At 47.3% G+C, this 14,827-nt stretch overlaps 6 protein-coding genes across 6 annotated transcripts; 2 read left to right on the top strand and 4 right to left on the bottom strand.

The window, feature by feature from the left end:
• Nucleotides 1-447: 447 nt before the first annotated feature.
• Nucleotides 448-1,915, bottom strand: V1508DRAFT_410763 (uncharacterized protein). Its single transcript, XM_066939364.1, has 5 exons — nucleotides 1,630-1,915; nucleotides 1,459-1,532; nucleotides 1,338-1,399; nucleotides 681-1,269; nucleotides 448-626 (listed from the first exon to the last, which is right to left on the bottom strand). Exons 1-5 carry the CDS (start codon nucleotides 1,675-1,677, stop codon nucleotides 608-610), a joined length of 792 nt encoding a protein of 263 aa, XP_066797976.1. The 5' UTR covers nucleotides 1,678-1,915; the 3' UTR covers nucleotides 448-607.
• A 260-nt stretch (nucleotides 1,916-2,175) lies between these two features.
• Nucleotides 2,176-2,726, top strand: V1508DRAFT_349388 (pre-RNA processing PIH1/Nop17-domain-containing protein; the record flags this gene model as incomplete). Its single annotated transcript, XM_066936757.1, has 3 exons — nucleotides 2,176-2,326; nucleotides 2,376-2,465; nucleotides 2,521-2,726. 3 exons carry the CDS (start codon nucleotides 2,176-2,178, stop codon nucleotides 2,724-2,726), a joined length of 447 nt encoding a protein of 148 aa, XP_066797975.1.
• An 895-nt stretch (nucleotides 2,727-3,621) lies between these two features.
• On the bottom strand, nucleotides 3,622-4,862 carry V1508DRAFT_410758 (uncharacterized protein). The gene is made up of 5 exons (XM_066939363.1): nucleotides 4,761-4,862; nucleotides 4,549-4,688; nucleotides 4,338-4,490; nucleotides 4,198-4,281; nucleotides 3,622-4,146 (listed from the first exon to the last, which is right to left on the bottom strand). The coding sequence occupies exons 1-5, from the start codon at nucleotides 4,831-4,833 to the stop codon at nucleotides 3,829-3,831; spliced, it is 768 nt and encodes a 255-aa protein (XP_066797974.1). The 5' UTR covers nucleotides 4,834-4,862; the 3' UTR covers nucleotides 3,622-3,828.
• A 1,807-nt stretch (nucleotides 4,863-6,669) lies between these two features.
• V1508DRAFT_410754 (Der1-like family-domain-containing protein) lies at nucleotides 6,670-8,366 on the bottom strand. The gene is made up of 5 exons (XM_066939362.1): nucleotides 8,221-8,366; nucleotides 7,993-8,141; nucleotides 7,865-7,924; nucleotides 7,718-7,812; nucleotides 6,670-7,397 (listed from the first exon to the last, which is right to left on the bottom strand). The coding sequence occupies exons 1-5, from the start codon at nucleotides 8,238-8,240 to the stop codon at nucleotides 6,903-6,905; spliced, it is 819 nt and encodes a 272-aa protein (XP_066797973.1). The 5' UTR covers nucleotides 8,241-8,366; the 3' UTR covers nucleotides 6,670-6,902.
• Nucleotides 8,367-8,425: 59 nt separating this feature from the next.
• V1508DRAFT_410752 (uncharacterized protein) lies at nucleotides 8,426-13,488 on the top strand. The gene is made up of 7 exons (XM_066939361.1): nucleotides 8,426-8,957; nucleotides 9,013-9,119; nucleotides 9,174-10,023; nucleotides 10,077-10,408; nucleotides 10,456-11,613; nucleotides 11,668-11,817; nucleotides 11,883-13,488. The coding sequence occupies exons 1-7, from the start codon at nucleotides 8,681-8,683 to the stop codon at nucleotides 13,404-13,406; spliced, it is 4,398 nt and encodes a 1,465-aa protein (XP_066797972.1). The 5' UTR covers nucleotides 8,426-8,680; the 3' UTR covers nucleotides 13,407-13,488.
• Nucleotides 13,422-14,190, bottom strand: V1508DRAFT_410749 (uncharacterized protein). The gene has a single exon (XM_066939360.1). It carries the CDS (start codon nucleotides 14,154-14,156, stop codon nucleotides 13,476-13,478), a length of 681 nt encoding a protein of 226 aa, XP_066797971.1. The 5' UTR covers nucleotides 14,157-14,190; the 3' UTR covers nucleotides 13,422-13,475.
• Between the last annotated feature and the right edge of the window lie 637 nt (nucleotides 14,191-14,827).

Here is a 14,827-nt window from a genome sequence, read left to right as displayed (position 1 = left end):
ACAATGCTCTCCAGTAATCGTATTCCTTTGATCTTCATGCAGAGTATTTCCTAATGCCTTGCTATTGTACTTTTACTTCAAATACAGCGCTTTAGCTTAGTAGACACATCTAGTTAATTGGAGCAGCCGATATTGGAAGCAGCTGCCAACGGCAGCTAAAACGGCCGGAACTTGTACGCGTGGCCTTTCATTGGATGTTCCGTCGGGAGTTCTGGAAGAAGCTACGTAGCGTCAATGACTTCGACAGCATACATGACATCGAATGCTCGCTCCTTTATAATCTACTTTACAATTCAGTCCCGTAGTCCCCAATGACAGTGGCAGGAATAATCTATTGAGGTCCGTAGCAGTAGACGCACAGTAGAGCATGTCCCAAGTTGCAACTTACCATCTCGCAATTGTCCCCAATGGTAAGCCCTACGTATAATGTCGAAACTGATATTATAGACAAGGAATAACTCGGTATATTGACAAATGTAACACTGCTATTGTGTAGTCATACAAAAAACAAAAAAGTACTAATGAACGCTTTACCATATACAACTAACACAATCCACCATCAACACAGTCTCCCCACTAAGACGCAACAAGAAAATCAAGACGCAATTTATGACGCAGACATTCCCCTAACTCGAATTAGTAAACGACGATTTTTCCCTTCGCAATAATATCGAACTTACGTGATGGACAAATCTCTCATGCCTTGCAAAACCTGCTCGACTCTACTGTCTAGGAAACCACCAGCATACTCCTCTCTAGTACTTGGATCCAAATACTGCTGCACCTGAGCCATTCTGGTATATGCCTCTGAGCAAAATTTGAGCTGGATCTTAACGAGAGCCTCAAATGAAGGATCGAGATATGGAACACGCAAGTCGATCAACTGAGGCAATTCGCTAATGAGCTGATTATTTAGGTCCTCGTAAATCTGCTTGGCAACCTCGGAATCTTTCTCAGCCTTTGGTAACTTCTGGACATCATCAGATGGTTTGTCAATGAGCTTTTTGACTTTGGATCTCATTGCATCATAATCCAGCAGTTTGTGGTTGCGCTTCTTGATGGCGTCGTTGATATCAGGGAAGTAGGAGCAGAATCGGGAAATGGGTTCTAAAACCGTCGCTCGGTACGGACCATCCAAGGCCTTGACGGTATCGGCGTCGAGATCTTCGACCGCCGTGCGGTAGAATTTGCTCACACCATCGTTGCCGCCGGCCTCGCCGTAGAAAGCGTCAATCGTTTCAGCGATACGTGTCTGAGCAGCAGTCATAGCTAGTCACAAACGGTCAGCCGTTCTCGTTCATATCATCAAAATGCCATAATCCTCGCGGGATGCGTACCTCGTAGTGAATCAAGGTAACCTTTGGCTTCCTTCTGTAACTTGTTGGCGGCCGACTCGAGTCTGAAATTCCTTAATTCAGCATCCATATTCAAGCTTAGCACTCCCAGAGAAATACTCACGTTCTGAATCTTCGCTCTTCTAGCTCAAACTCCCTGTCAATCGTTTTTTCAATTTGACCAGTCTTCATCATGACCTGCACAATTCTTCCGTTTAGTCCAAGATATTCACGATCGCTCTTCCTGCGAAGATAGCGGATAAACTTGTTCCAGGCCATCAACAGAATTACATACCGTTGTACCGGCACGATTCACCGCCTTCTTAAACCCGGACCAACTCATTGCGGTAGCACAATGATGATGTCAGTCGCAGGTAAATGTACGTTTCTATGTACTGTAGTCACGCCGGATTCTGACTACTTCCAATAGAGTCAATAACACGAAGAATAATGTAAGTCTCTTGTAATTAAATAATAGCGGGGATGAGGGAAAAAGGGCAATAGTTGTGGGCGTGGTAGCCTTGAACTGATGACAAACTGCGCCTTACGCAATCCGCAAATGTGAGAATGCAGCTCTGACGATTGACGTTACTCGCCAACGGGTGTCACGGATACCTGTCGCCTACAAGTCCTGCATCACTCTCGTGTGGTACCGTATTTAGTGTTGCAAGTACGCGAACGGTGCGCGGCTACACAGCCACAAACAGTGCACAGCCACGTACACTCGCAGCGCCGCACGAGACCTCCAGAAGCATCGAAATTTCGGAACGCGGTAAACCAAATCTATTGCTTCGCTTTACGTTGACCGAGATCCGTATCGGTACAGAAGACAACGCTCGCCATGCTTAATGAAGGCGAATATTCCTTGGTTCCATCACCGGGGTTCGTAGTGAAGACAGCATTGCAGCTTCCAACGACGGATCCCCCAGCTTCAGCGGGCACGAAAGTATTTTTGAACATATGCTACAATAAGCGTGTTCCTGAAGCACCAAGTATTAAGACAACTTGAAATTGTGCTAAGGTGTTCTAACAACTGCAAAGGTGGATTTGAGAAAATCGAAGAGGCAATAATGCGTGATGATTGGGCCATACCCGTCATTGTGTCGTCAGCAAGAGAAGATACGGATAAAGGTATTGAATTGTGTCTACATATGGCCCAAGAACTAGACTAACTGCGAATATCTAGCTGGGTCGAAGTGCTTGGTTTATGATTGTTGTGCGAACACGAAAATACTGCAATACGCTCTTCGCGACAATAACGTGCGCCTCGTCCTAATCGAGTCATGTTTAGAGGTAGCAGAGCACCATGCAGGAACAGCTTTTTCTCGAGGTATTTTGTCACCCAATGACTGGATATTTTTGTATGTATTGACAGTATTTTGCAGACTATAAGATACCGAAATTGAAGTGGAAGGGCCCTATGGGAGTTCCAATTGTATATCGTGATGAAGCAGCAACAGATAAGTCAGTCGTGAATGACGACGCAGCGACAACTAAACCTACGATTGCTTCGACCTTGGATGATCTCGCAAAGAATATAACTAATGACGACCACCCGAAGAATGCCAATGGTGGTATAAAACAACCATCGTCCAGGACAATGGCCGAGTCCAATAACTCTTTGTTATTCGTCGAACAAGAGGCGGACCAGGACGTCAATGGTATTTCGTTACTTCCGAGTATGACGAAACAAAATTCGAAGAAATTAGTTATTGAAGAGATTGAGAGCAAGTCATCAGCAGATTCAACAGCAGCTTCACCAGATAAGGCGGCAAATTCATTCAACGTGAGTATCAGAGAACTGAAAAGACCATTGTTTCCCATGTATCAGGTCACGGTGATATCAGAAGACACAAAGGCGCTTTCCTCAGCAATCTTGGAATTAGAGGATAGCTCACGACAGTTAGTTATCAAACTACAAGGATCTCCGTCAGAAGATGTTGAGGTTATGGTTCCTCCCAGGGCAAACTTAGAAAAGATGCAGGTATTCTTTGCAATGGACACAAACATTTTGTCCATATTTTTATGATTGGCCGTAACAGATCATATCTTGATAACGAAAGAATCCAGACCGAGGTCTATTCTCAGTACCGTGCTGACTGGATCCACGCCGTAGCAGAGACTATGAGCGCCGATCTAGATTGTAGAATATGTGGCTGTGGTCCGTTAGTATTCATTGATGGATGGGTGAATAACGTGGGTTGCAATATTACGGAGAAATGCAAGCTATAGCGATGCCACTACTGATACAGCTATACACTTTCTAAAACCGAAGCAAGTCTCGATATGATGGGTATTACGAATTAAATTGTTTGTGAATTGCAACGCTGAACATCGCACCGGGCTGGATCGCCTGGATTTCTGCCATTAAGGGATATAATCCTGAAATCAATTACCTTTAACAAAAATTTAGTACAAATGCACAAATCGCCAAAGTTTTGAACGGGAACTAGTAAACCATGCAGTGTACCGCAGAAACCCAGCGAACAGAAGCCTAGAACCGCTCCTTTAACCGCGACGCCACAATTCTGAGATTTCCGTACACCTTGCCCGGCGGGCTACCTAAAATTAAGCTGACGACGGCTTCTCGCGCCATTCTGATATTTTGGAAACCTCCTAGGATGTGAATTTTGCTATCTGCAAGGACTATTCTGGTTCGTGTAGCGTTCTCGATAGCGAACTTGGTTTTACCATCTTTGCCTGCAATTCGGCCGATCGCACGGGCCAGATGGTCACCTTGCAGAGACTTGACATCTTTGATTTCAAAGGATTCGATATACAGATCGTCTAGTCGAAGAAGCGCAATAGCGTCCTAGAAAGAGTTAGTTTGGAAATGACGACCAAACGGAGGAAACAAACTTACGTCGACGTCGAAACCAAGGGTAAATGCTTTAATAAAGTCAGCACCCTTCTGAATAGCACCGGCATCATCCGTCTGTCTATTTGTCTATTTTCACTCCGTCAGCATGCCGTCTCATATAGATCCCACATCGCCATATATACCCTTAGTTCTACAGTCTTTGTTCGAATGTTCATTCTCACTTGTAATTTCAGATGCTCAACCAGTGGTGGGTATATTTTAGTCCACGCGCCCTTCAATGGAGTCATTCTATGTGGTGGAACGGGAACCTTTCGTGATTGTGATTTTACGCGAACCTATATTACACACTGCATTTAATTACCCCATCTATGTCAAGAGATTTTGTTTACGTACCCTTCTCTCCTTTGCACTTCCAAACTTCGGCCGTCCGTCAAGGTCAATTTCCATGCCAACTGCAGAAGCAGAAGGGACTTCGGTCTGTTCGTCTAGACCTGAAGTCGTAGTTGCAAGAGCATCGATCAAAACCTCGTTGTCTACCTTGCGACTGTTAGCTCCTCTTCCTCGACCTGCTGCGGGCTCGAAAGAAGAATAAAATTGCTAGTTACCATCGTCATCAACCTCTATCCTTTCAGCCGCTATTTCGGCAGGCTTCTCACGTAGAGCTGTGGGTGCAGGCATTTTGCATAAATTCCAGTGTCTAATTACTTACCGACAAAAAAATTTGTACACGTTTACTGTTGGGAGAATCTAAACTCCCGGTATAAAACGTACGCGTGCCGCCACGCAAATAGCCGGAGCCAGTACAATATCTACGCGGAAAATCCACAGTACGAAAATTCGAAAAGCCGATAGATAATACCTTGTAATTGTATGCAACAGCCATAGCGGCTATCCTCAGTCAGAAACAACGGGATGCACAATTCCATCCGATTGCTTACTACAGTCGATCGCTAACAGGCCCCGAACGTAACTATCATGTCCATGACCAAAAACTCCTAGTAATCGTCGAGGCTTTGTTGGAGTGGCGACCCTATGTGTTAAGTATCCACGGAACGTTAACGATATAAACACACATTCAAATTGTATAAAATTTCAGTTTCCTGTCTGTGAGGTCTGAGTAGTGCCACACGTAGATTTGCCCGTCACTGTGCAGCATCACTGCCTTAGAGGAGTCAAGCTAATTAATATGCGCTTATGTGTCACTATATGTTTGATGATAGAACGAGACATGTATCATTGCGCTGTGATCTTGATTGATTTACCGCCTACCGGATTGTTGTATCAAATCATAACGGCCGTCGCATAGGCATAGCAACCGGAGAGTCTGAATTGACGGGACCATCAACAGCAGGGAATACGAAAAGTATGGTATGCAATTGCAATTAACCATGCAGCACTCAATATCTATCGACAGCAGAGGCATATTGGAAGTAGAGGCAGCGGAGCCCAATTTGGGCCCGGTGGGGTCGATGCAGTACGGCACAGATATCGAAGATATTTAAGCGGTACAATTAGGCATATGAACGGTATTCGATTACTGTGGCGAGCCGGACAAACATAATGCCTAGCATACTTGTATACGATTGTCAGTGCGCAACGTCATTCAAGAGCGAAAGGATACAGGAATATGTAATGGGTATACAACAGACATGAAACATGGCAACAGTTTAATTGGTGTCCAATGGCTGCTACAGACGGAGACAATGATTGTGCCACTTCCCATCCAGGGAATACAGCCAATGCTGGCCATCCCACCACCTTTCAACAGAAGATAGAGTCCGGATAAAGCTGTGAGATGGCGGACACAGCTTGGAGAATTCCTTACCCGACCTGCAGAATGCATTAATATTCATGAGGCAGTCTCAAGCGTGGTCCCTAATTGACAGCAATTGGATTTAACGACCATGAAAGAGTAAACAACTGATATAGTTCATTTGAAGTTAGTTATGCTTAAAGCTCAGTAAAACATCAGATTTCAGATTGGCGTTAAATAGCTGTAACAACACCAACAACACCATGCATACCTGTGCGCAAAGGAAGTTCCATGCAATAGCGTAATTTAGGAGCATTGGGACATCGCATATTGCGAATGGTATATACTGGCGGATGGAGAAAGGCCAAGTTGGTGAAAATCGGCCGAGACTATTGATGCAGCCTGTCCACGCAGAGGATCTCGCCGGACTATCTCACGCACCAGATCCGACCTATGAAGGGGGTTCGGGCCCTTGGCTGTCGGGGCCGGCGTTACTATGACGCTGGGATATTCTGCTCCATTTTGCTTGCAGAAGTCTAGCGTGCAGCTTGTTGGTCCTCGTAAGTATTGACTGCTAGCCCAGATGCCCTTGAAAAATGTGGATAATCTGAGTTGATTGGCACTAACCTCGGATTTTGACTTTCAATTTGCTGAAGTGCAAGGTACTAGCTGGCATCTAGAGGTTCCACGTTTGATAAGACACCATGGTTAATTACCGAACAGTGACTGCTACTTTCGTGTTTAAATTGCTGTTCTGAATATGCTTCTTGCACGGCCGATACTTCTATTCGAGACAACCCTTAGTATCTCCATAAAAATTATCTTATTCGTAAAATTACCAAACGCAGCGCCAAATACCGTGATACCGTCACTAATATGAACACCAACAATTCCCAGGAATATACATAACGACAAAATCAGACTAATGCAGCATTAAAGTATCCAAAAATACACACACATTTCACATGAACTCCATTGCTGGGACACGAACACTTTATGACCCACCCAGCCTATGACCCCTACCCCATCTAAATGATACACTTGATCCCTCTGGTCTTGAATTAGATGACGTACTTGCCGGCCTTCCAGATCCTGCCGGATCACTCGGATAGTACGCTCTTCCAAACGACCTTTGCACATGTCTAGTATCTGTAGTCCATCCAGATTCAACAGACCATGCGGCAGGTAACAACTTCTTCATCCATTGCGGGGTCTGGATAATAGGGCTTGGAGGGGTTCCTGGCTGCGACGTCTCCAAGTGTTGATACAAGTACGACGCGACCACGCCGGTTGCGGATATCAGAAATGACGACTTACCCTCAATAAGCAGTTTAAACGCAAGGAGGACAGCTGGAAGGTACTTTGCCTTGAATGTGATGCCGAAATAAAACCTCACAATCCGCTCAGGATTGTATTGTGACCACGTATGTGTAAGAGCAACCAATAAAGGCGCCAAATATGCAACACCACCAGTGAAGTAGTTCAAACCCTAAAATGTCAGTTAAAAACGCAGTCTAATAGCCTAAATATGAAGAAAAGTCTAATTTAGAAAGCATGTAGGGAGCCACGACCACGGCCACCAGCAATTAATCATGCAGGCAGGTTTCTCATAACAGCGCCCACGATCCCTGCATACGAATCCTCAATTATATGCGAATGATTGACTCAGAGAATCATACACAGGGCTCAATCTTCTCCATCACCAGAACCCAGAAACCTATGGAGCATAAAGGCCTTGGGGCAGAAACAGGAGTACTTAAGTACAATGACTTATAAAAAATCGGCAAAGCTAAACAAAGAGCAACTTACAGCAATAACACTACCGAGAAGTGTTAGAAAGTAGAGGTAGTCTGCTGTATATCCTCGAAACTTTTCCATCTCGAGGTCTTTGCTATAAGTATAAACTAATACCACAGTTAAAACTGCCCTTTAATCACAAAGCTAATGTAGACTTACACATATAAATTTCCATTAGCTTTGACATCGGATCTCCGCCAACAATAAAGAACGCTGTGACTGAGGCAAAAAGTAAGTAAGCGCTCAAATACTAACATAGTCATCCTAACAAGCCGAAATCGACTTACAGGGCCTCCATAATTGCAACTTATATGCAGTCAATGGCCAGTAATTAATAAGCCAAGCAGGCGAAATGACATTCAGAAGAGTGCCAAAGGTAGTGCCTATCGTTCCGAGAAGGAACACCCGCGTTATTGGCGGAACCGAGTATATGAAACTATTGACAAAAGTGTTGGCAAAATCTTTTCAAACTGAATGCAGATTTAGAAACCTAACAAGTAAAAAGTCTTACTTACTCTACGATCTCGTTGGCCATTGATATGTAGTCCCAGTGAACTAGTTAATCCACAGTTGAAAATTTTATCATGGAGGAGAAGAAAGGAAAAAAATTTGAGCAGTCGTAACAGGATGTGGTTTGATCTCGAGCAGATTAAGCAACGTCGGCCCCTCGAAGCTCGAATGAACTCGGTTGAGCACCACAGCATCCCCAAACCCTGACGATATAGAACCGCCAGCTGTCCAGCTTGTTCGATTAACCCTTGCTTGCACAAGTGCGACGTGTCGCGCGCATAACCGACGCGTTCTGTTCGCGTCGCGTGCGGCTGCTGTCATTCCTTTGTACTCTTGTCCTGTCCCTTTGCCAAAGTTCCTGCACACCAGCGTCCTCGGCGATTTCCCCATTACGCACTCGATTCCAAGGATCACGCCGTCACCGTACATAGATCACCAGTACTGTGGTTGAATTTGTGAGCCGATATGGGCGCTGACGGTCGTCTCGCGCTACTACGCGAGGCGAAGAAGTTGAAGGCTGAGGGCAAGTCGCGGCTGTCGACCTACAAACTAGAGGAGTCCGAAGCAATCTACGATGAAGTTGACGAAGCCGGATTTAAGCAGGTTGTTCGAAAGAGATTGATGAATGAAGACTTCGTCGTCGACGATAATGGACTGGGATACGCGGATAACGGAACTTATGATTGGGACCACACTGGAGAAAATGAAGACAGTGAAACTGAAGACGATGGTCCCAAGAGAAGTGAGTAAAATACATTACATGTTATATGGTGTGGTGCTGACGGCAAATTCCACAGAGAAGAAAAAATCAAAGGAGAAGAAGGATGGGGTCTCCAAGAAGCAGGAAAATGCGATGGAGAAGTTCGTGTCGAAATCGTCCTCCTTACTGAAGAATGGTGCACCTGTACGTATCAATAGAGGCGCGACATAAAGAAATACCGACTAAATTTGAGTTTAGAGAATTGCTGCTGCGGACGATAAGGACTTTATGGAAAACTTGCTAGGAGAAGTCGAGAAGGCCAGTACGCGCGAGCCGACACGGAATACGTCGTCCCGACTAGGGAATTTTACGAACTTTTCTCGTTCGCTTGCAAAGCAACATGATTCACCTCCTCTCCGAAGTAGGCCGGTGAATGTTACTAGCTCAAACGTTTCAAGGGAGGACGCTGTACCAGTCGAACTATCCTCGCCTCACAATGGGAACACGATGGACGTAAAGATGGAGGAGACCGACCACACCATGAACTTGCCGTCGTCACCGAGTGATTTAAAGTCTAAGTCCAAAAGTTCTATCAAGTACGAGCAGGTTTCCGATGATGACGATCTCAATATGGGTGATACCGTCGGATTCAATGCTGAGGATGACCAAGACGACGATCAGGGGGATGATCTGGCAATCGAGAGACCTACGGGTGCATCAACAAATATTCCTGTCATGAGTGTCAACATATCCGCATCTAGGCCCTCGTTACCAAAGGCCAAGCCGAAGTCTCTCACAGACGACCCACGCACTGACCCTGTTGAAGGTTCAGACATGTGGACGACCATGAATTCGGCGCTTCCCGTTGCCTTGGCATCATCTCCAGCTCAGAATGCGGCTTCAACAGCCGGAAAGGTTCCTCTGTCAGAAGTCGAGGAGGACGATGGAAGCGTGAAAATGTTCTGGACGGATTACTGCGAGTTGGGCGATCGCTTGTTACTTTTCGGAAAGACGAAGCATAAGAAATCGAATACCTATGTCAGTTGCATGGTTCAAGTCAGTGGTATCATGCGAAAGCTTTACTTCCTACCGCGATCTCATCGCGTCGGTAAGAGTGATGTCTACGTACGATAGCTACGGTTGTGGACTAACATCTTCTAGTAAACCAAATCGAGACGGATGAACAAGTGACCATGCAGGAGGTGTACACCGAAGTCTCGAAGCTGTTCAGCAAAGACAAAATCGAATGGCGGTCCAAACCATGCGAGCGTAAATATCCATTTGATCTTCCTGACATTCCACACCAGAGCTCGTATCTTATGGTCCTTTATCCGTACTCCCACAGACAGTACCCGCAGGACTTGAAGGGCGAGACGTACTCCCATGTATTTGGTACAGGTACTGCACTTTTTGAGCAATTTGTGTTAATGAGGCGAATTATGGGGCCGTGTTGGTTAGAACTGAAGGATGTCGATACAAAGAGCGTCGCAAATGTAAGTTTCTCCCATTTTTGTTGTGGGTCAATGACTCATTGTCACAGTCGTCCTGGTGCAAAGTCGAGCTTGCAGTCAACAGTCCAAACACCGTCACGCCGCTTCCAGACGGAGACGCGCCACAGATGACGTTGATGAGCATCGCGCTTCGTACAGTCATGAATCACAAGGACAACAAACAGGAAATCGTGGCCATTAGTGCCCGTGTGTTTGACAACATCCAGCACGACACAACCGAATCTCCCGAGAACCTGCGTCCGTACACGTTCACGATCGTGAGACCTGTCGGCTCTGTATTCCCGGCTGGGTTCGAGGCCGAGGTTAAAAGGAAGGGTCGTGGTACGATATGGCTTGAGAGAAATGAGCAAGCGTTGCTCAGCAATTTCCTTGCTCGAGTGCAGAAATATGATCCAGACGTGTTCATGGGACATAACCTCGACTCGGTTGATCTCAACGTCCTGCTCCACCGGATCAAAGCCCGGAATGTGCCAAATTGGCACCGCATGGGCCGCGTGAAACGGTCAGAGTGGCCGCGTTCGTTCGGTCGCGGTGGCGCGTCCGCGTTTTTCGCAGACAAACAAGTTGTGGCCGGCAGACTTTTGTGCGACCTTGCGAACGACCTTGGCAAGTCCGTAATGGCGAAATGCCAATCGTGGAGCCTTACTGAGATGTGCAGTCTTGTGCTCGGCGTGAACAGATACGAGACAGAAGAAGTAGACATGAAGAAGCTGTCGAACTGGACTGACACGGCGACGGGGTTGTTTGAGTATACGATGCACTGTGAACTTGATACGCATTTTATCGCTGCTGTGGCGATCAAAACCCAGATGCTGCCGCTCACGAAGCAGTTGACCAATCTTGCAGGTAATTCCTGGGCGAGGACTATGAGCGGCACGAGGTCAGAGAGGAACGAATACATTTTGCTGCACGAGTTCACGAAGAACAAGTACATTGTCCCGGACAAACAGCAATTTAATCCTGCGCATCACAAGAAACAAGATCTGGATGACGACGAGGAACATAACGACGATGATGCCGTCGTTGGATCTAACAAGAAAAAGGACAAATTCAAAGGAGGTCTCGTTTTCGAGCCTGAGAAGGGCTTGTATGACAAATATGTGTTGGTTATGGATTTTAACAGTTTGTATCCGAGTATTATTCAGGAGTACAATATCTGTTTCACGACCGTTGATCGTTCGAATTGTGTAAGTGCCAGTATTCTCCTTGTGCTAGATACAACGTGATTTTAACATTTCTAGACTGAGATGGACGACACGGTGCCGGATCCGCCGTCGTCGGATATGCCTCTGGGTATTCTGCCTCACTTGATTGCCACTCTCGTCAGTCGCCGCAGACAAGTCAAGAGTCTAATGAAAGATCCCAAAGCCACTGGCGTCCAGAAAGCACAGGTGCGCTTCTCTAAGATTAGCTTCTCACAGATTCTCTAGAGGTTGTACTGACAGTCCGCTCGCAGTGGGACATCAAGCAGCAGGCACTCAAGCTTACCGCCAACTCGATGTACGGTTGTCTCGGGTACACGAAGTCCCGGTTCTACGCTCGGCCACTCGCAATGTTAACAACGTACAAGGGTCGGGAGATTCTTACCAATACCAAAGAGCTTGCGGAATCAATGCAACTCAAAGTCGTGTACGGCGACACTGATTCCGTCATGATCAACACGAACTGCGACGTGTATGCGGACGCGCTCAAGATCGGCAATGACTTTAAACAGGCCGTGAACGAACGGTATCGGCTTCTCGAGATCGACATCGACAATGTATTTCAACGCTTGCTAATGCACGCGAAGAAGAAATACGCGGCGTTGAATTGCGTGGACGTGAACGGCAAGCTGGAGACGCAGGTTGAAGTCAAAGGTCTGGACATGCGGCGGCGGGAGTACTGCGCTGTTTCGAAAGAAGCGTCGAGCTTTGTGTTGACGAGGATTTTGTCGGGCGAGCCAACCGAGACTGTAGTCGAGAAGATTCACGAGTACCTACGGGAGCTTGGGGATCAAGTCCGGAAGGACTCTATTCCGCTTCAAAAGTTTGTCGTGTACACTAAACTCGGCAAGGAGCCAGAGCAGTATCAAGGCGGGAAGACGATGCCACAGGTCCAGGTTGCATTGAAACGGAAAGCCCGTGGGGAGAAAATCTTCGCGAACGACGTTATACCGTACATCATTGCTGGCGGGGAGGGCAGTAATTTTGCCGAGCGCGCGTACCCCCCGCAGGACGTCACGAAGGCCGGCTCAGACCTCAAGCCCGACCATGAGTACTATCTGGCGAAGCAGATTCTGCCGCCGATCGAACGTCTTTGCGGTGCGATAAACGGCACGGATGTGATGCGGCTGGCTGACTGTCTCGGACTCGATACTCGCAAGTACGTACTCCACAACTCTGCGGATGCGGTGCCGGCGTTTGATCTTGTGCCGCTGGAGAGCTCGATCAGCGACGCGGAACGGTTCCAGGATGCCAAGCGACTGGAATTGCGATGCCCGTCGTGTTTGAATGAATTCCAATTCGAAGGGCTCTTGGTGTCGGGGAAGATCTGCACGCCGTCCGGTATTCGGTGCGACAAGTGCGAGAACCATCTCGCCGTGTTCTCGATCGTCGCGCAATTGGAGCGTCAGATCCGGCGGGAAATAACACAGTACTACAACGGCTGGGTTGTGTGTGACGACAGTTCATGCGGCAACCGAACGCGGCAGATAAGCGTGTACGGCAAACGGTGTATCGGCAAAGACGGTCTCGCGCAGTCGTGTCGAGGAATAATGCGGTATGAGTACACGGATAAAATGCTGTACAACCAGTTGCTTTACTTTGACTCGATATTTAATGTGGATAAGGCGAAAGGAAAGGGAGACGTTGAGGTTGATGCGTTGGCGGAGCACAATCGTGCGTCGTTTGAGATCGTGATGGGTGTTGTTGGGAAGTATTTGAGTGACTGTGGTCGGCGATATGTGGATTTCCACAATATCTTCGATTTCATGCAGAAGTAGAAGAGACGATTTGTATGGTTTTAGTGGATACGTTATGTTACAGGCATTTGTACTATAGATTATTATACATCAGTGATCCTCATATTCGATTCCATCTTCGTCATCCCGTACTCTGTCCCCGTCCATGTTGTCCCTCGCAAGCATGGCCTCCAACGCAGAGATATCGCCGGGAAAGCTCTCTCTTCGCCGCCCGCCCTGTGCAACAGGCAACCTCCCGTCAGCAGTAACATGCTGCATCAAGTTCTCCTTCTTGATCTCCCGAATCTCTTCTCTCCTCTGAGCACTCGCCATGTCCTCATTACTCATTCTGGCAAACTCAGCCGGGCTAATTTCGCCGTCCGCGAGCCGCCGGGCAAGCGCAGGATTGTGTTTTAGATTCAACAATTTCTCGCGCAGAACCGGACGATTGATGTGGCCGTTATTCATATCAAACAATGCTTCTTCGACCGCGGTGCCGATGCCAGATATCGACGCGCGGCGAGCCGGTGGGAGCGGCGGCAAGCTGCCGCCGGCGGCGGTGTCGGCGGATTTGCAGACGGACGACTCGATTGCGCTGGAGATTGCTATGGCTGACTTTCTTCGTGCATCAGTCATGCTCGTTGATAATTCGATAGAAAGTAAAATTAAAGTGAATGCTATTTGTTGCAAGCTACACAGCTTGCGAATGACAATAAGTACGATCAGCGCGGGGATCATCCAAAGTCCTCCTCCAACGCCATTCTGTGCGGCTCGTGATCTTAACTGCGTCATGCCGCGTTAGCGTCATGCGTCCTCCGCAACACTGTGGCGCTTGCGTCGTGAGGCCCACAACGTGTGGCTCTTAAAGGGAGCAAGGGGAAATCACGCGGGATCACAGATCACGCTAGTGCCCCACTCAAACCTAATTTTACTCATCTGTGGGGGGGTGGACATGTGGCTTAGCGGTATGATTTGTTGTTACGGTGGCTTGCCCCCTTTACAATGACCAAGTCAGTGCCGGACCCACAATCGGCCAAAAGCGGAAGCCAACGCGCGGCCAGTGTTCTCGAACGCATGGAATAACAGTGGCCACTTCTAACTAATTCGTCTCGTCCGATTTAAACTCTCCGCCATCCGATCGGGTGGCATCCCCACATTCTCGCTAAAACACAAGACGCACCTTGCATTGCATGTCTTTGCCACCTTACTAAATCTACGGGGCAAAATCTGGGGCACGAATGCGGCAAATGCGAACCCGGAATATTGCCTATTGCTGAGGTACAATGCATGGCCACATTTCGGAACGATTGTTGGGGTCGTGCGGAGAAAACCCAGAAACTATGGGGCTGTTCCCACTCCATTGGCGATACCCGCTCGCATCTTTCGTACGACTTGCGTGGTCTGCAGACTTGTATTGAATTTGGAACCCACGTAAACTGGTGTAGTAAATCTGCAGACTGAAC

Source organism: Lipomyces doorenjongii (assembly GCF_038497915.1).
Source record: "Lipomyces doorenjongii strain NRRL Y-27504 unplaced genomic scaffold V1508scaffold_6, whole genome shotgun sequence".
Lineage (NCBI taxonomy): Eukaryota > Fungi > Ascomycota > Lipomycetes > Lipomycetales > Lipomycetaceae > Lipomyces > Lipomyces doorenjongii.
Note: the sequence above shows the minus strand (reverse complement) of the source record. Positions and strands in the feature narration are given on the sequence as shown.